At 43.0% G+C, this 19,571-nt stretch overlaps 2 protein-coding genes across 2 annotated transcripts in view; one reads left to right on the forward strand and one right to left on the reverse strand.

The window, feature by feature from the left end:
* LOC309558793 (hydroxyacylglutathione hydrolase, mitochondrial-like) overlaps positions 1–8,987 on the forward strand; it is a 64,471-nt gene extending 55,484 nt beyond the window's left edge. The window contains 2 exon segments of the mRNA XM_082261850.1: positions 8,246–8,257; positions 8,259–8,987. Of these exon segments, the coding sequence (XP_082117976.1) occupies positions 8,246–8,257; positions 8,259–8,930 (684 nt within the window). The 3' untranslated portion in view covers positions 8,931–8,987.
* Positions 8,988–11,508: 2,521 nt separating this feature from the next.
* The window catches only part of MEIOB (meiosis specific with OB-fold), a gene marked incomplete at its 3' end in the record, with an annotated part of 290,335 nt that continues 282,272 nt past the window's right edge, over positions 11,509–19,571 (reverse strand). The window contains exon 14 of the mRNA XM_082261838.1: positions 11,509–11,619. Coding sequence (XP_082117964.1) covers positions 11,509–11,619 — 111 coding nt within the window. The remainder of the gene's footprint in view (positions 11,620–19,571) is intronic.

The following is a 19,571-nucleotide window of genomic DNA, read 5'->3' on the forward strand; positions in this document are numbered from 1 at the left end:
TTGCTTTTAGGCCAAAAAGTTCCATTTTGGTCTCATCTGACCAGAGCACCTTCTTCCACATGTTTGCTGTATCCTCCACGTGGCTTCTCGCAAACTGCGAATGGGACTTCTTATGGCTTTCTTTCAACAATGGCTTTCTTCTTGCCACTCTTCCATAAAGGACAGATTTGTGGAGTGCATGACTAATAGTTGTCCTGTGGACAGATTCTCCCACCTGAGCTGTGAATCTCTGCTGCTCCTCCAGAGTTAAGCCCCGTACACACGTACCGATCGTTGGCCGAACGATTGGCCGTCTTTTGTCCAGGGCTGTCTTGTCTGTTGAAAAGTGCAAAAGACTGCACACGAATTTTGTCGGCCAACAACAGCCGACTGCAGAAGTGATGTCATGTGATGGTTAACTTTCCCTGTGTTTTTTCTTCTCTGAGCATGCCCAGTCTTGCAAATCTGCTGATTGTCGGCCGAATTCTGTACTGACTGGCGAACAATCGGCCGTTCTGGTGTCGGTGTACAAACGTTTTAATGCCTGCACGACCGATTCTGTTCGGCCGAAAATGCGCTGTCGGCTGTTGGAAGCATCATACTAACAAGCCGACAATCGGCCAATAGTTCGGCGGCCGAATATTTGCGGCCGACAATCGGTACGTGTGTACGGGGCTTTACCATGGGCCTCTGTCGGCTGCTTCTCAGATTAATGCTCTCCTTGCCCGGCCTGTCAGTTTTGGTGGACGGTCATGTCTTGGTAGATGTGCCATACTCTTTCCATTTTCGGATGATGGATTGAACAGTGCTCTGTGAGATGTTCAAAGCTTGGGATATTTTTTTAAAACCCTAACCCTGCTTTAAACTTGTCCAGAACTTTATCCCTGATCTGTCTGGTGTTTTCCTTCAGTGTTTGTCCACTAAGGTTCTCTAACAAACATTGGAGGGCTTCACAGAACAGCTGTATTTATACTGAGAATAAATTACACACAGGTGGACTCTGTTCACTAATTAGGTGAATTCTGAAGGTTCCACTAGATTATAGTTAGGGGTATCAAAGTAAAGGGGGCTGAATACAAATGCACACCACACTTTTCACATATTTATTTATAAAACATTTTGAAAACCATTTATCATTTTCCTTCCACTTCACAATTATGTGACACTTTTTGTTGGTCTATCAAATAAAATCCCAATAAAATATATTCATGTTTCTGATTGTAACATGACAAAATGTGGGACATTTTAGGGGAATGAATATGTTCTCAAGGCACTGTATGTGTGTGTTTGCGTATATGTACTGTATGTATGTGTATGTATGTGTGTGTATGTATATATATATATATATATATATATATACATCTATCTCGCAGCCTAATGTGGAGCCATTTTCCAAATGCTTTTCTTTGTTTCCAGCTTATAACACATTCCCACATTTTTCCAGACATCCACACCGCGGCTGTAGCCAGAAGACCCAATAGAGCTTTCCGACTCCACTGTCCCCCGCAGTCCTGAAGATACACCTGTTCAGCACAGCTGGAGTAATAAGAGATGATGGCAAAATAATGAACCAAAAAAAGAAAACTATAATTTACAAATCATTAATGTATAATTAGTACACAAGCCGTTGCAATTAATATTAAACACTGCATTTATATCAGCTTTTTTTTTTTGGTCCCATAATGATTATCCATGTTCTTATCAGTCCTGCCTGGTTCTTCTCTTTGAACTACACAACACCTCTCCCTTTATTATACAGAACTACACAATACCTCTCCCTTTATTATACAGAACTACACAACACGTCCTCCCTTTATTATACAGAACTACACAACACGTCCTTCATAAGTGCCTATTGCATAACGGTGTGCACCCAAATGTTTTAAAACATTAATTGGTGTCAGTAGAGCAGTGGACGGTGTCAGTATTTTTTTATTTTTATTATTTCATTCTTTATTATTTTTTATAACTTTTTTTTAGGGCTTTGGTGAAATATCAGCAGGGGGAATTTGTGCTGCACAGGGAGATTAGGGTGTGCCCAGGCACACCTGGCACACCTATGACACCGTCCCTTTTGTTATAGAGAACTACACAACTCGTCCCACTTTTTTGTTATAGAGAACCACACAACACGTCCTTCCTTGTGTCATATGGCACTTTTCCACTGCAAGTACCGGCTCGTACCAGGTCGGCTCTACTCGGCCCTGCTTGGCCTGGTTTGCTTTTCCACTGTTGGTACTGCATGGTATAGTGTCGAAACGGTTCGGTACGGTATGGTATAGGTTTGCTTTTCCACTAAAGTAGTACTAAGTTAAGTGGGTGGGATAACAACGGGGTGGGTGGGATTCTCTGACCAATCAGTGGCTAGTAGTGACTGCATGCAAAGGATTGTGAGATATGGTACCAGTTTGGTACCTGTTGGAACCACAATCGAGTAGGTACTGTTTTTCAGGGCCGTACCGTTCGGTTCCATGCAGTGGAAAAGCAAACCTATACCGTACCGTACCGAACCGTTCCGACCCTATACCATGCGGTACCAGCAGTGGAAAAGCACAAAAGCGGGCCGAACTGGTACGGTTCCATGCAGTGGAAAAGCGCCAATAGAGAACGACGCAACATGTCGCTCCTTTTGTTATAGAGAACTACAAAACATGTCCCTTTTTGTTATAGAGAAATGCACAACATCTCCCTCCTTTCGTTATGGAGAACTACACAATACATCCCTTCTTTTGTTATAGAAAACTACACTATACATCCCCCTTTTTGTCATAGAAAACTACACAACACGTCCCTCCTTTTGTCATGGAGAACTACACAACACGTCCCTTTTGTTATAGAGAAATGCACAACACATCCCTCCTTGTGTCATAGAGAACTACAAAACGCGTCCCTTTTGTTATAGAGAACTTCACAATACGTCCCTCCTTTTGTAATAGAGGACTAAACATTACGTCCCTCCTTTTGGTATAGAGAACTTCACAACGCATCCCTCATTTGTTAAAGAGATAAGGAGAGGGATAGGTGTTCTGTAGTCCAAATTAGGAGTGAGCAACCTAGGGTGACACGGCTGCTCCTCAATAGAGAAAGACAGTGATCTGCAAAAGGCAACATGAAATAAGAAAATGATTTTCCTCTTTTCAATGTATGGATATGTAAATATGGCAGTTCACACACAGATTACAAGGACTGTATGGATTGGACAGCGGCACTATGAAGTCTTCTATGTAAATGTGTTACTGCTAAAGATTAAACCTTTAGGGTCCAATTACACCAGAAACTGCACACAACTCCACGGTTTGACTCCATGGATACATGCATTTGAAGCGTGCTTCATGTGCACTTGAATGCCTTTTGCGCTGTGTTTAGCACTGCGTTTGTATAATTTTCTATACGTTTTTGGGCTTGGCTTTCTTGTTTTAAAGGGGCCCAGTGGGTTTGATGCGCGTTCTCTGCATTTGTGTTGTAGAAAAATGCAGCATGCCCTATTTTTTCTTTTTAACTGCACTGCAATGATGTGTGTGAACTATGCCCATAGGATCATGGATTTTTGCCTGTCTATGCAGTCGGAGCGCAGTTCAAAATGCATCCAACTCCCCTTCGGTGTGAAAGGGCTTTTATGTGTACTTTTGTCATCTTGGAACTTTTCTTTACAACAAATGCTTCCAGCACAAGCAAAGTGTTTTGAGCCACCAGGGGGCAGAATTTCAGTCTTCGGCAGGAGGCAGCACATTCTGGTCTGAGCAATGGAAGTAAGATAACACTCCTAAACCTTGTGGACAGCCTTCCCAGAAGAGTTGAAGCTGTTATAGCTGCAAAGGGTGAGCCAACTCAATATTGAACCCTACTGACTAAGACTGGGATGCCATTAAAGTTTATGTGCGTGTAAAGGCAGGTGTCCCGATACTTTTGACAATATAGTATATAGCAAGTCCACCCAAAAAACAGAATTTTGGTTATTAGTCAGTGCAGATAAATAAAAATATTCCCTGGCTTCTTATACCACCTGGGGAGTATTCTGACCCCCCCAAATATAGAGGGGTTAGTCAAAACAGAAAGGTTTACCAAGAGCTGAAATATCAGACATTTCCATTCTTGGACTGAAATCCAATACCTTCAGTTGTACAAAAACTAGTGACCGACCGATATCATTTTTTTATTGCTGATACCGATATTTTGGTCATCGCATATCGGTATCGGCCGATATATTTAGTTTTTTTTTTTTGACAGGTACTGTTGTGGAGTGATCTGGGGGTCAAAAAGACCCCAAACCCCTCCTCTGCACTTAAAGCATTCAAAACGCCAAGTTTGGCTGTGTTGAATGCTGTAATTTTTTTGGAATTTGGTGACAGACAGTACCCGGAAGTGATGTCATGACATCACTTCCGGGTTTTTAGCATGGAGACCCTGTCAGAGCCGAATGCGGCTTTGATCGGTCTTCTCTTCCACAGTCGTGCAGGCTGGTTGCCCGGGTCTCCCGTCCCACCGGACGAGCCACGGAAGGCGGCGGAAGGGGGGGGGGCTTTCCCTCCCGCTCCTTGTAATGACAGCCGAGCTTCTCAGCCGCATCGGTTGTCATTACTAGACAGCCGACCGTCGGCTATGGATGCCGGTACCGGGATGATGCCTTTAGCTGCAGACATCACTCCGGTACAAGCACTTTCCCTAAATATCGGCAATATCGGTAACCTCAGGGGCTGATTCCGATATGTCAGGGAAAGTGCATATCGGCATTTCCTATAATTGGTCGATCACTAACAAAAACAATACAACACACGTATCTCTATAGAGCCGTGATCTGAAAATTTATTTTAAAATGTCAAACTTAAATCTTCTCACCTGTGCCCTAAATGTTACTGATGGCCTTGCTAAACTTTAAATAGCTAAACAGCTGTGGAGTCTCTGCAGAGTTCAAAGATCAGTTTAATGATTTCCTTCACAAACTTCCAACCAACTCTGCAAACTATTCATGTAGGATTTACAAAGGATCTGTGCTAGAGATTATTACTATTCTATCATTATTATTATTATTCAGGACTTTTATAGTATTAACAGTTAACACAGTGCTTTAGAAAATTAACCACTTCAGCCCTGGAAGGTTTTACCCCCTTAATGACCAGGTAATTTTTTGCGAATCGGCACTGCGCTATTTTAACTGCGCAGTTGTGCGATGCTGTACCCAAAAACAATTGATGTCCCTTTTTCCCACAAATAGAGCTTTCTCTTTGTGATATTTGATCACCTCTGCGGTTTTTAGATTTTGCGCTATAAACAAAAAAACAGCGACAATTTTGAAAAAAAACGCCATATTTTTTACTTTCTGCTATAAAACATTCCCAAATAAAAAAATTGAACTTTTTTTATCAGTTTAGGGCATTAAGAGATGGAGGGGGAGGGGGAGGAGGCAGGTCACCCTAATGTAATCTTTGTAAGGTGAAGATCCCCTTTAAATGACCAAACCCAAGTGTGACATAAAGTTACAATGTAAGGACTGAATGACATCATAGAAGGAAGAGAGAAGATGATGTACACATGAATGGATCTAGAAGAGACACTCCACAGAAATAACCCCACCCCCACCCCATGTGATTACACTGTGCTCGCTGACAGCCAGCCTATCATAGCTCTGTCCATGGGTGACTCCTCCCCGGGCTGGACCATCATACACGATGCGAAGGGGGGAGGTGACATGACATCCCTTTCCCTCTGTGTAACATACAATGAAGCAGGAAGTGAATCCGATGTCTGACTTTTCATTAAAGTTTATGATGTCCCTGATCAGCTGCAGCTGGTTAATAACAAACTGAGTTTATGGAGAGGAGATCTGCTCTTGGATTGCTCTTTACCCCCTCCTGCTCCATTTCCTCTTCCTCCATGTGCCTGCAAGGTGAGCTCTCCTCTGTCTTATTGGGGATCTGTGTACTGTCTATGTTATGGTGATTGCAAGCTTCGCTGACCACACACTCTGCACAATGCAAAGCTTCATAGATAACTCCTTTCCTGATATATTCCTGTCCTGATAGTGGGTGACACTTTGCTGACCTTCCATATGGAGGACTGACTGTACTGCATGCTAACCTACAACATAGATGTCAGGACAGGGTGCAGGATGGGTAATGCATTTAGTGGCCAATCACATTCAAGATTACTCTAACTATTTTGTTTAAAGTGATTCTAAAGTCTCAAGGTTTTTTTTTTTTACCTTAAAGTAAATGTACAGTCTCGTGTTTTTTTAAAAATAACAAATATATTATACTTCCCTCCTCTGTGCAGTTGGTTTTGCACAGGGCAGCCCAGATCCCTCTTCAGCTTTCCTGGCCCTTGAGTTTCCCACAGCAAGCAGCTTGCTATGGGGGCACCCGAGCAAAACCACAACTCCCTGTGTTCATTCAGACATGGAGCCACAGTTCAGCCCGCCCCTTCTCTCTCCTGATTGGCTGACTGACTTTGACAGCAGTGGGAGCCAATCATGCCACGTTGCTCTCTCAGCCATTGAGGAGTCCTGGGTAGCTGAGATGCTCCTGCAACATCGCTGGATAAAGATGGGGCTCAGGTAAGTGTTAGGGAAGGGGGTTGCTGCACACAGAAGGTTTTTTTATTTTAATGTATAGAATGCATTAGGATAAAAAAAAAAAAAAAACTTCTTGTGGATGCATGGAATAACCTTCCTGCAGAAGTGGTAGCTGCAAATACAGTGAAGGAGTTTAAGCATGCATGGGATAGGCATAAGGCTATCCTTCATATAAGATAGGGCCAGGGACTCTTCATAGGATTCAGATATATTGGGCAGACTAGATGGGCCAAATGGTTCTTATCTGCCGACACATTCTATGTTTCTATGTTTCTTCCTTTACAATCCCTTTAATGCATTCTATCTCTGCTCTACTGACACCATTCTCTGCCCTACTGACTGACACCGTCCTCTGCCCTACTGACTGACACTATCCTCTGCCCTGCTGACTGACACCGTCCTCTGCCCTGCTGACTGACACCGTCCTCTGCCCTGCTGACTGACACCGTCCTCTGCCCTGCTGACTGACACCATCCTCTGCCCTACTGACACCGTCCTCTGCCCTACTGACTGACACCATCCTCTGCCCTACTGACACCGTCCTCTGCCCTGCTGACTGACACCGTCCTCTGCCCTGCTGACTGACACCATCCTCTGCCCTACTGACACCGTCCTCTGCCCTACTGACTGACACCGTCCTCTGCCCTACTGACTGACACCGTCCTCTGCCCTACTGACTGACACCGTCCTCTGCCCTACTGACTGACACCATCCTCTGCCCTACTGACTGACACCGTCTTCTGCCCTGCTGACACCATCCTCTGCCCTACTGACACCGTCCTCTGCCCTGCTGACTGACACCGTCCTCTGCCCTACTGACACCGTCCTCTGCCCTACTGACACCGTCCTCTGACCTACTGACACCGTCCTCTGACCTACTGAATGATACCGTTCCCTGACCTACTGACACGTCCTCTGCCCTACTGACACGTCCTCTGCCCTACTGACACCATCCTCTGCCCTACTGACACCATCCTCTGCCCTACTGACACCGTCCTCTGACCTACTGACACCATCCTCTGACCTACTGACACCGTCCTCTGACCTACTGAATGATACCGTCCCCTGACCTACTGACACCAACCTCTGCCCTACTGACACGTCCTCTGCCTTACTTACACTGTCCTCTTCCCTCCTGACACTGTCCTCTTCCCTACTTACACTGCCCTCTGCTCTACTGACATCATCCATTGTCCTACTGACACCGTCCTCTGCTCTACTGACACCATCCACTGTCCTACTGACACCGTCCTCTGCCCTACTGACAAAATCCACTGCTCTACCAACAGGTTTCCAAGGAAATCCCAGTGGTAAGAATCTATTGATTCCCTCTGCTGGAGTGGACAGCTGTGTGTGGATAGCAGCAACCTCTGAGCCTGTACAATGCAATGACAGGCTGTCTGCGGCCACAGCTATTCCTGCCTATTTGCAAAGCCAGCAATTGCGGCTGGATGCACACAAAGTGCTGCTATCCGCACGCAGCTGTCAATCCCAGAAGCCAGAATTAGTAGATTCCTGCCGCTGAAATTCGCACCGTGCCTAAACCAAATGCTGCCTAAAACTGCAGGAATATTTTCTGTGCGTTTGTCTCTTCTCTGGAAAAATGCATCAAGGTCTTTTATTAAACATTGAAAATATCAATAAAGGAACATTCTGTTTGTTAAAAAGAAAAAACAATAAAAATGTAATTTGTTCCAGACATCTCCATCATCATAAAATGGCTTCTTCTAGAAATCTGAGCCGGTTTTGGGAATGGGGAAGAAAAATTATCTGCGTTGGAAGAAATTACGCAGAACATGCCAAGGAGCTGAAAAACGAGGTGCCCACAGAGCCCGTTTTATTTCTTAAAACTCCCTCAGCCTACGTGAGGGAAGGTGCGCCCGTTCTCCTGCCTTACTACACCAATAACCTGCACCATGAAGTGGAGCTTGGTGTTGTCATTGGTAAAGGAGGTACAAACATCTCTCAGTCAAATGCCATGGACCATGTAGAGGGCTACGCTCTGTGCCTGGATATGACTGCCAGGGACATTCAGGACCAGTGTAAGAAGAAAGGTCTTCCATGGACTTTGGCCAAAGCCTTTGATACGTCTTGTCCTGTTAGCGATTTCATCCCCAAAGAAACAATACAAGACCCCCACAATCTGAAGATCTGGTTGAAGGTGAATGATAACCTCAGACAGGAAGGACATACCTCCTCAATGATCTTCTCCATCCCATTCCTCATCAGTTACATCAGCAGGATAATCACCTTGGAAGAAGGAGATCTGATACTGACGGGGACACCGAAGGGAGTCGCTGCCGTGGAAGAGAATGATGAGATGGTGGCCGGCTTAGATAATATCATTACTATGAAGTTTCAGATTAAAAAACAACTTCAGTGAGGAGAACTTCTGAATCCTAGCAGTGTAGGCCAATATTGTGAGCCTTATTTTTACATTCCCTCTACATTCGGCAACTGTTGATGCAACTTAGAAATTGGGCAATGCAGGTCAGAAAGAAGGTCCACCTGAAAGACAAATGCACACATCAATGAACTCTCAATCTTCTCATAAGCATTTAAAGCATTCTCTTCCCTGTCACATCAATAAATGGAAATAGATGAGAAAAAGATAATTTAGAACTCAATTTTTATCTGCTTATATTTTGCCTCCCCTGGTTCTTCTCCCCTCCTCAAAATTCTAATAAATATTTTAATGACATGCTAAAGTATTTTTTCATTACATACCTTATTTTCGACCCAGTTATCTCATCAGTGGGTTTCTATGTTTCTCTATGCAATGCAGGCAGATCATGGTTGGGAATGGGGCGGCAGGGTGCTGTACGTAGCTTCCTGAAAACATCACAGTACCCTTCCTCAGTATTCCTCTCAAAAGTCCTGGTTCTTGATAGGAGTTATGTAAGTATCCAAATGCCTTGATGGAAATGTGTCAATCTAGAACAGGGGTCTCTAAACGTTCTAAACAAAGGGCCAGTTTACTTTCCTTCAGGCTTTAGGCGGGCCAGACTGTGGCCAGTGGGAGTAGAAAATGCCCCGGCATCAGTGGTCTATCACTGGTTTTATTGAGAGAAATAATGAGAGAAATAGTGTCCCTTTGTTGGTATCATTGGGAAGAATATAGCCCCACTAATGGTGTCAGTAGAAGGGAATGGTGCCCCATTATTGCTGTCAGTTGGTGGAATAGTGGCACAAGTACCACATTTGGCCACCGGACTGCAGTTTGGATACCACTAATTACATAGTTACATAGTAGTTGAGGTTGAATAAAGATGATAGTCCATCCAGTTCAACCTGTGTAGGTGTGTGTGGAAGTAATCATATCTCATACCCCTGAATGTTCAGATCTTTGAGATGCACGTCCAATAGTCTTTTAAAAGACTCTAATCTAGAGGATTGCATGGTCTAGGCCAGTGATGGCGAACCTTGGCACCCCAGATGTTTTGAAACTAAATTTCCCACGATGCTCAACTACACTGCAGAGTTCATGAGCATCATGGGAAATGTAGTTCCAAAACATCTGGGGTGCCAAAATTCCCCGTCATTGGTCTAGGCAAACAATAGTTGCAAGCAGACGGCCCTAGGTAACACTAATATGTGACGCTAAGTCTCCCTGACTGAAAAACTGAAATTCATTAAAAGGGGCAGGCCAGGAACAGTCGGGCTGCAGAGGAAAGGGTTAGATAATGTTGGATGTCCTTCAGCCAGTAAATGAGTCAGCTCTATCTGACTGACTGTAGCTTCGAATGCAGACTGTGAGAAGCGAAAAAGTAAGCAATTTCAGTGCAGGAGAGGAGGCTGCACAACTGTGCAAGACTAAGGGCATAGCTGGAGTTAAACTTTAACCACTTCAGCTCCGGAAGGATTTACCCCCTTTCTGACCAGGCCATTTTTTGTGATACGGCACTGTGTTACTTTAATTGACAATTTCGCTGTCATGCAAAGCTGTACCCAAATAAAATCAATGGCCTTTTTTTCCCCACAAATAGAGCTTTCTTTTGGTTTCATGTAATGTAAATATCTCCTAAACGATAAATGTTTGGGAGATATTTCACTACCTATAGGTAAGTCTTATTATAGGCTTACTTATAGGTAAAAGTTTGCAGAGGAAGTTTACTTCCTCTTTAAAATGAGATTCTACTAATGTATGGCCAGCTTTTTGCAGGAACCGGCCTGATCCCGATCCATCTATTGATCAACTTTAGTACAATCAGCCTTTTGGAGTTTTTTTTTTTTTTTTTACAATTACTGCTGTCCGCTATAGCTGGGAGTAGTAATCATTTGTATTCTGACAGTAGGCGGTTTCCCCGATGTCAGAATACAAATGATTACTACTCCCAGCTATAGCGGACAGCAGTAATTGTAAAAAAAAAAAAAATAATAATAACAATAAGTGAACACTGACTGTTGATGTGGGAATCAAGTGATTTTCTTGGGTTGAAGTAAAGTAATTGCTTAATGTACAGACAGCCTAAAAGACAGAGAAAGATCAGCAGTGGCAGCCCATGAGTTTCTGTAACTTGTAGTAGTCTGTAGTACAAGCACATGACCACAAGGTGGCACACCAGGCTCACTCACTGCTGGCTGCTGCATATCAAAAGTGTTGTATTGATAAACAGGACAATGAAGTGTTAGGTTTTGCTTTATAAAATATTGATTCTTGCTAATTGGCAATGTTATAATAAATAACAGCTAAATCACAGAAATACATTTTCCAATACATTTGATTTTTTTTTTTAGTTTTGTTTTATTGGAGACTGACATTTAGGATTACTGTAAAACCTCAGTTTGGATATAACATGGAATTATAATAAACAGTTTCAAGTTTTAACTTTAAAAAACACTTATTTTCAGCTATGAACTATATATTTTTTTAATGTATGCCTTTATTAAACAATGTAAACAGAACAGTCCTGCCACTTCTGTAACTCTATAGAGATGTGGAAGGCTGTGAAATGTTTGGTTTAGCGGTTGCCTGGGCAGAGGATATACTTCAATGCTTCAGTAGGATCTGCTCTCTTGCAGGACAAGATGTTGACACGCAGGCCGTTTTTAGCTTTTGGTGACAAAGTAACCTGAAAAAGCAGTAATGAGAAAGAAAAGTTCAGTAAGTCATGTAGAAGTACTGTCAGGCAATATATTGCTGTATTGGAAGTACTGAAGAGCTTCTTGTCTTCATATACAGTCAAAATAGATATTTTTGTCCTATTAGCCAGCTCTGGTAGCTTTACACCCCTTATGGACCAGAGCAGTTTTACATTTTCATTATGGGCCTGCTTATTCACTGATACATTTGTCATTACTTAAATCAGACCTCCTCTCCCCCCCTTATATAAACCTGACCTAAATACCTTATAATAGCCATTGGGCTGCTGATAGGAGGAGACCACCAGACCTCCTTTAGGGCCCGGGCACACAGGGGGCCCCAACAGCACGGGGAATCGGTGCGGTTGGGAGGAGACAGTTTCTCCCCCTCCTGCCGGCTTTCAGCTACTGCGGAGAGACACAGGGCATCATTCCTGTTATTGCTTTTCTGACACCGATCCCCCCCCCCCCATGTCCTGCCTGCTTCTGACCCCCCCGCTCTGCCTGCTTCTGACCCCCCCCCCCTCTCTGTGTGCCCCTCTTTCCCTGTGCTGCCCCCTCCCGCAGCACTGCAGGCTTCCCTGCACTGTGAAAAAAGAACAAATTGTAAAAAAAATATTAATAATTATACATTGTAATAAATAATTTAAACAATTGTAAAATAAAATAACTGTAAACATTTTTAACATTTTTTAAAACAAATGTAAATTTTTTGAAATGGGAAAACTATAAAAAAGGGCTAATTCACACAGGTTCTCTGTTATGTTTGTGTCCACTAACAATGATTTTAGTATATTTTTAGTGAAAATATTGTCTTGATATATTCGGGAGGGGCCCTGCTAGGTAGGCTGTACGGGGCCCTATGATTTCTAACAGCAGCCCTGGCGCAGCCTATTGCATTAGGGTGTGCACCCCAGAGCACAAGCACACATACGTGTATATCAGCAGAGCAGTGGACGTGTCAGTGTTTTTTTACTTTTATTATTTTTTACAAAATATAATTTTTTATACATTTTTTATTTATTTTATTTTTTTATTTTTAGGAGCCCCATTATGGGGCTTTGGTGAAATACCACGGGTATAAACAGACCCCTGATGTCTCACTTTTTAGACAGAGAAAGAAACCGAGGACAGAGAATCCCCAGCCTGAAGTAAATATGGTTTGCTATGCTTCAGTTAAGAATGAAGACAGGAGCAATCGGTACAGATCACTCACTGTGTTCATTCAGAAGGGAAGCTGGCAGCACTGCAGGGGGGAGACGGGAAGCCGGATAGAGTCGCCATCGCACAGGGTGATTTGGGTGTGCCCAGACACATCCGGCACACCCTGTGCATACACCTATGATAATAAATAAAACTAGCAGTACTTACCTGCCCTCAACTCGCACAGTTTCCCCAGTGTGAGTGCTCTGTTATAAACCCGCACCACCATAAAAAAAAAAAAAAAGCCAAGGCTTCTCCTTTCTCCTCTTCAAGCCCACAAAGACATAATGGGCCCCATCTTGGGCATACATCACATACCACATTACACTGCTTGGAAAAAATAACTCTTCCCCCTGCATGAGATGAAGTGCATAAAAAAAAAAATACTTTTATTTCATCAGAACACTCTTGTAAGAAATGAGAACTCCCTGGAAGGCAGTGGTGATATAGGACATAGCCTTCCCAGGGGGCATGTGTGAGGCCCTGGCTACGTCACCAGTGCCTCTGAAGATCACAACGTTGGAAACCTTTAAAGGTAAATAATATTCAATAGATTTAATTTTTAAAAATCACTATAAACGTCTTTCACATCAGCATGCAGAGCTTCATGTTGGAGTGATTTTTAGTAATGGGGGTTAAAGGTCCACTTTAAAAAGTAAATACATACTAAATATACATGCATAAAATAGGCTTCGTTTTGGCAATATTGTTTTATTTTCCATGAATTCTATAGACAAAAAGACAATAACAAAAATGGGGGAAATATGTTTTTTCTTTACGTTAGTTTTTAAAAAGAAGTATAACAAGTATAATATCTTAATTTAATATAATTATTAAAAATTAAGTATAATATGTATAATTTATTATAATTGAAACTTTAAAAAAAAAAGTAGTCTAAACATAATGTATTCAAATTGTACAATACATTTTTTTGTATTGTACAAATTGTACAATAATCATTTAATATAAATATAAAATTAAAATTTTTCTATAATTAGTCCATTTAACCACTTAAGCCCCGGAAGATTTTACCCCCTTCCTGACCAGGGGGTATTTTGCGATTCGGCACTGCGTGACTTTAACGGACAATTGCGCGGTCGTGCGACGCTCTACCTAAACAAATTTGACGTCCTTTTTTTCCCACAAACAGAGCTTTCTTTTGGTGGTATTTGATCACCTGTGCGATTTTTTGATCACGCGCTATAAACAAAAAAAGAGCGTCAATTTTGCAAAAATAACAATATTTTTCACATTTTTTTTTATATGAAATTCCCCCCCAAAAAAAAGTAAAAATCTAAATTTTTTAAAATTTTCGGCCAATTTGTTTTATGCTACATATGTTTGGTAAAAAAAATTGCAAAAAGCGTATTTTGATTGGTTTGCGCAAAAGTTATCGCGTTTACTAACAAAGGGAAAGATTTTTGTCATTTTTGTTGTTGTTTTTTTAACGCGTAATGGCGGCGATCTGCGATTTTTTTTTTTTTGCGGTACTGCGACATTGGGGCGGACAGATCGGACCCTTGACTGACATTTGTGACACTTTTGGGGTTACCAGTGACATTTCTACAGTAATCAGTGCTATACATATGCACTGTTACTGTAAAAATACACTGGTTGTGAAGGGGTTAACTTTATTTGGGAGGGAGGGGCTGTGTGTATCCCTAGGGGCGTGCTTTCTACTGTGATTGGCTGTGGCTTGAGCTGTAAGGACACTGATCAACGGATCTACATACTAGATCCGTTTGATCAGTGTCTTTACAGCGAGGAGAATGACAGGTGGCTTGTTTACACAAGCTGCCTGACATTCTCCCTCTCCCCCGACGATCGCCGAGTGACCGGCGGACATCGGGTCCGCTAGACACACGCGCGGGGGGGTCCGTGACCACGCGGGAGCGGGAGCGCGCCTCCGGGGGCGCGCGCTCGCTCCCTAGACCCTCACAAGCTAGTGACGTAGCCCTACGTCACTTTGCCTGTGAGGGGCTGACTGCCGACGTAGATCGGCGTTAGGCAGTCGGCAAGTGGTTAAAATTACACTAAAGTGATGTTTGTACATAGTATAGCAAATTATTCGCAAATGAAAAACAAGTTTTTTTTTTTTTTCATTTTACACATTTTGTAAAAAAAAAAAAAAAATGAAAATGTAAAAACTTAAATATTACGGGTAAAAAAAAAAAAAATAATAATAATTTTAAAAAAATGGAATACATAAAAAAAAAAAAAAATTACTTGTAAAGTTTCTTTAAGTGATATGCAGATGAAAAGGTCAGACCTTTGATCTACAAATAAATGAAATAGTACAACACAATGAAACAATACATTGGCTCGTATTTATTCAATAATAGTAAAAAAAATATATAATATCCCGCGCAGCGGAAAATTATTAAAACTGGGAATACTATGAAATACTGGAGTTGCTGACACCCCATCTTCTCCCCAAAGGGGAAGTCTAGGTATGTGAGTAAATATGTAGGGTAGGGCGCTACTCCATAAGGTGAATCAATAAATGTGTGTTTTAATGTAGAAAGATATGCATCATATCGATTGACATAAATATTCCAAGGTGAACATAAAGTGACTAGTGCAATGTGGGTGTATATCTTCCACCTAGAAGTGCTAAACAATATTAAAAATGCTGAAAAAATCCCTATGAATGATGCTGAATAAACAAATATATACAAATATATAACAATACAAATATAAATATACAATATAACAAATATAGTATTGCACCACTAGAGGGAGTGTGTATCCTACTCATAAAACTTCTATAGTAATCCATGCAGTGTTGGTTGCTGTGCTGAATCCAAATCGATAAATGTGCAACCATGTAAAGTGCCGAGTGTATAAATAATTATCAAATAAGTACAACTGATGAATTAATAATAATAAAAAGTAACAGTGCCAAGTATTGAATGTCCACAGTCCTCAGTAATATGTGCTTAATCCAATAATATAAACGTGCCAGTGATCTTGGATGCAGACACTTAAATAGATGAATACAAGTGATCCGTGCTTTGCTGTGCTCCTTAGTGCATAGAAAGCTGTGCAGTGCTTTCCCCCAATGGTATTGCACTCACCACAAATCCGTCCCCGTAAAGGGGTATCAGGCCCTTTTTGCAGTAAGGTATCTCCGGCATCTCCATATTTTCCTCGCCAGGTTCACATGGAAATATAATTCAGATAGCCCATAGTGTAGCAGTATAATATATTTATTAAAAATAGCAATATCCACTCACAGTTTAAACCGCGTTGTGCAGTACCGCGGCGTTCCTGCCGGATGTCCGGGACCCGTGTGTTCCCCAGCCCGTAGCCAAACAATTGGAAGTGATGCAATGATGTTCTAGTCCCGCCCTATGCGCTTCGTCAGTATGACGTCAAGAGCCGAGTAGAATGTGTCTTAACAGGGAAAGGTGGAACCTGACCTCTAATTGAATAAGCCTGCACCACTGTCTGTCTGATCCATCTAGAAATAGTCACAGAAGACACAGGCAGCCCTTTCTTTGGGCCATCCGTGAGTACAAAGAGCGAATCTGACTTTAGAAAAGACTCTGTAGTCGCCAAGTACACCCTGATTGCCTGAACCACATCCAAAGTATGCAATGCAATTTCCCTAGGATGTTTTTGCCTAGGACACAAAGAGGGTAACGCGATGTCCTCATCAAAGTGAAAAATGGAAACCACCTTCAGAAGGAAGGACAGATTCGGACGAAGTAACATTTTATTCCTGTGAACCACCAGGTAGGGCGAACGACAGGACAACGTCGCCATTTCCAACACCCTGCGCACAGAAGTGATAGCCACCAAAAAGGCCACCTTCTGGGACAAGGAAAGCAAGGGAATCTTCTGAATAATTTCAAAAGGAGGTTTCTGGAGAACCCGCGTCCACCCCAAAACCCACCAGGGGAAGAGGGGGGAACATTTATTCACTATACCAGGAACAGGCGGGTGCCATCTCCTGACAGAACCCCTCTCTGCCGAAGTGTGGGTCTGTCAGACAAATAGGAACGCTGCGACTCGGGCCTAGACGTGGGTCCTATGCGACCTGGCGAGACGTATAACTCGCGTGGCCAGTCCCAGTCCAGTGGGACTATGTCGCGGCTGACCCAGCGCGAAGCTAAGGTCTGCGCGCGCTCGTTGGCCGGCTGGGGTGACCACTGGATCTATATATCCAGCCCGTAGCCCAGATCGCGCATAGTTGCTTGTAGATCTCACAGGAAAAAAATCCTGAGAAAAAACTATCTAGAAAAAAACTTTGCCAGGACCGGAGATCCCAGAACTAGGTCCTTACTGCTAACTAGGCAGATTAAAACTGACATCCTATAGCAGAGAGAGAGGGTATACCCCCTGGGACTGCCCATAGGCGTAGTCAGAACCTTTTTCTGCCTAGTTTCCAACTCCTGTAGAGGGTGTTGTAAAATTTTGTCGGACCCGTGAAAAAATCGGACCTCGTCACTTCCGGTTATAGAGCATCACAAAACAGCGGATGGGAGTCGTCCGTGCGCATGCGCAGAAGACATTTTTCGAGGTTTGTCAAAATTATAACAGAGAGCGGACAGCTGATTGAGAGGAGGCGGGGCTGAGGTGCGACGGAGGACGGAGGACACATATGCAGAGCTGGTGGAGGAGGCAGGACGGAGGTGCGGCCGTGTAATATATGCAGGACTTTAGCGACTCCTTCTGTTTTATTATCTTTAGCAATTATCGTATTATTTATCCCTAGGATTTCATTACATTTAGTATTTCTTATTTTGTATTATATAAATAGTAAATGTAATGAAATCCGAAGGATAAATAATACGATAATTACTAAAGATAATAAAACAAGGAGTCGCTAAAGTCCTGCATTTACTACACGGCCGCACCTCCGTCCCGCCTCCTCTATTCAGCTCTGCAGATGACGCGGCGGTGTCTTCAGCCCCGCCTCCTCTCATTCAGCTGCCCGCTATGTGTTATAAGTATACCAAACCAAGATAATGTCTTTTGCGCATGCGCACTTGAGACTCCTATCACCGGAAGTGACAAGGCCGATTTTTTCACGGGTCCGAGAAAATTTTAGAACAGGGGCAGTATAACCCTACTGATATGAAGATCAGAGACTGCGTCTGTCAATGAATGATAGAGAAATCCCTGTTTTGTATTGGAAAGTTTGCTAGAAAGGGTATATAGCAGTGTGCAGAGGGTTCATCCAGAATGTTTAGTGTTAACATGTGGTCACCCCTTTAACCACTTGCCGACCGCCGCAAGTACATATACTGCGGCGGTCAGCCCCTCACAGGCAAAGTGATGTATGGGTAGGTCACTAGCCTGTGAGGCTCTGGGGAGCGCGCGCGCGCCGCCGGAGGCGTGCTCCCGCTCCGTCACGGACCCCCCCGCACGTGTGCCCGGCAGACCCGATGTCCGCCGGGCACTCACGATCGTCCCTGACAGCGGGAGAAAGGCAGGCAGCTGATGTAAACAAGCCACCTGTTATTCTCCCCTGTGTAGGAATAGTGATCATACGGTTCTACTATGTAGGACCGTTGATCACTGTTCCTACAGCTCAAGCCACAGCCAATCACAGTAGAAAGCACGCCCCTAGGGACACACACCACCCCTCCCTCTCAAAAAAGTTAACCCCTTCACTACCAGTGTAATTTTACAGTAACAGTGCATATTTATAGCACTGATTACTGTAGAAATGTCACTGGTAACCCCAAAAATGTCAGTCAAGGGTCCGATCTGTCCGCCCCAATGTCGCAGTCCCGCAAAAAAAATCGCAGATCGCCGCCATTACGCGTTAAAAAAAACAACAAAAATTACAAAAGTCTTTCCCTTTGTTAGTAAGCGCGATAACTTTTGCGCAAACCAAACAAAATACGCTTTTTGCGATTTTTTTTTTTTTTTTTTTTTTTTTTTTTTTTTTTTTTTACCAAACATATGTAGCATAAAACAAATTGGCCGAAAGTTTTAAAAAATTTTGATTTTTTTACATTTTTTTTTTGGGAAATTTCATATAAAAAAATGTGAAAAATATTGTTATTTTTGCAAAATTTACGCTCTTTTTTTGTTTATAGCGCATGATCAAAAAATCGCACAGGTGATCAAAAAAAGGACGTCCAATTCGTTTAGGTACAGCGTCGCACAACCGCGCAATTGTCCGTTAAAGTCACGCAGTGCCGAATCGCAAAATACCCCCTGGTCAGGAAGGGGGTAAAATCTTCCGGGGCTTAAGTGGTTAAGTGATTGTAATTAAAGTCTCGTTTTTTTTTTTCCTATAAAAATAACAAACATGTTATACTTACCTGCTCTGGTATCCTCCTCTTCTCGAGTCCCTCTTCTGTGATCCTGGCCCCTCCTTCCTGTTCAGTGCCCCCACAGCAAGCAGCTTGCTTTGGGGGCACCTGAACCCTGTTACTGCTCTTTGTATCCATTCAGACACTGAGCTGTGGTTCGGCCCTGCCCCCTCTCTCTCCTCATAGGCTAACTGACTTTGATTGACAGCAGCGGGAGCCAATGGCGCTGCTACTGTGTCTTAGCCAATGAGGAGGGGAGTCCCAGATGGCTGAGACAGTCCTGGACATCGCTGGAACGAGATGGGGCTCAGGTAAGCATTAGGGCGGCTGCTGCACACAGAAGGTTAATAGTTTCTTTTTTATTAACTACCAAAATGGAAAGTAAATGAACAGAAAAGAAATCCAAATCAAATCATTATTTGGTGTGACCACCCTTGGCCTTCAAAACAGCATCAATTCCCCTCACC

The sequence above is a fragment of the Pelophylax lessonae genome, assembly GCF_965119305.1.
Source record: "Pelophylax lessonae genome assembly, chromosome: 6".
In the NCBI taxonomy this organism is placed as follows: domain Eukaryota; kingdom Metazoa; phylum Chordata; class Amphibia; order Anura; family Ranidae; genus Pelophylax; species Pelophylax lessonae.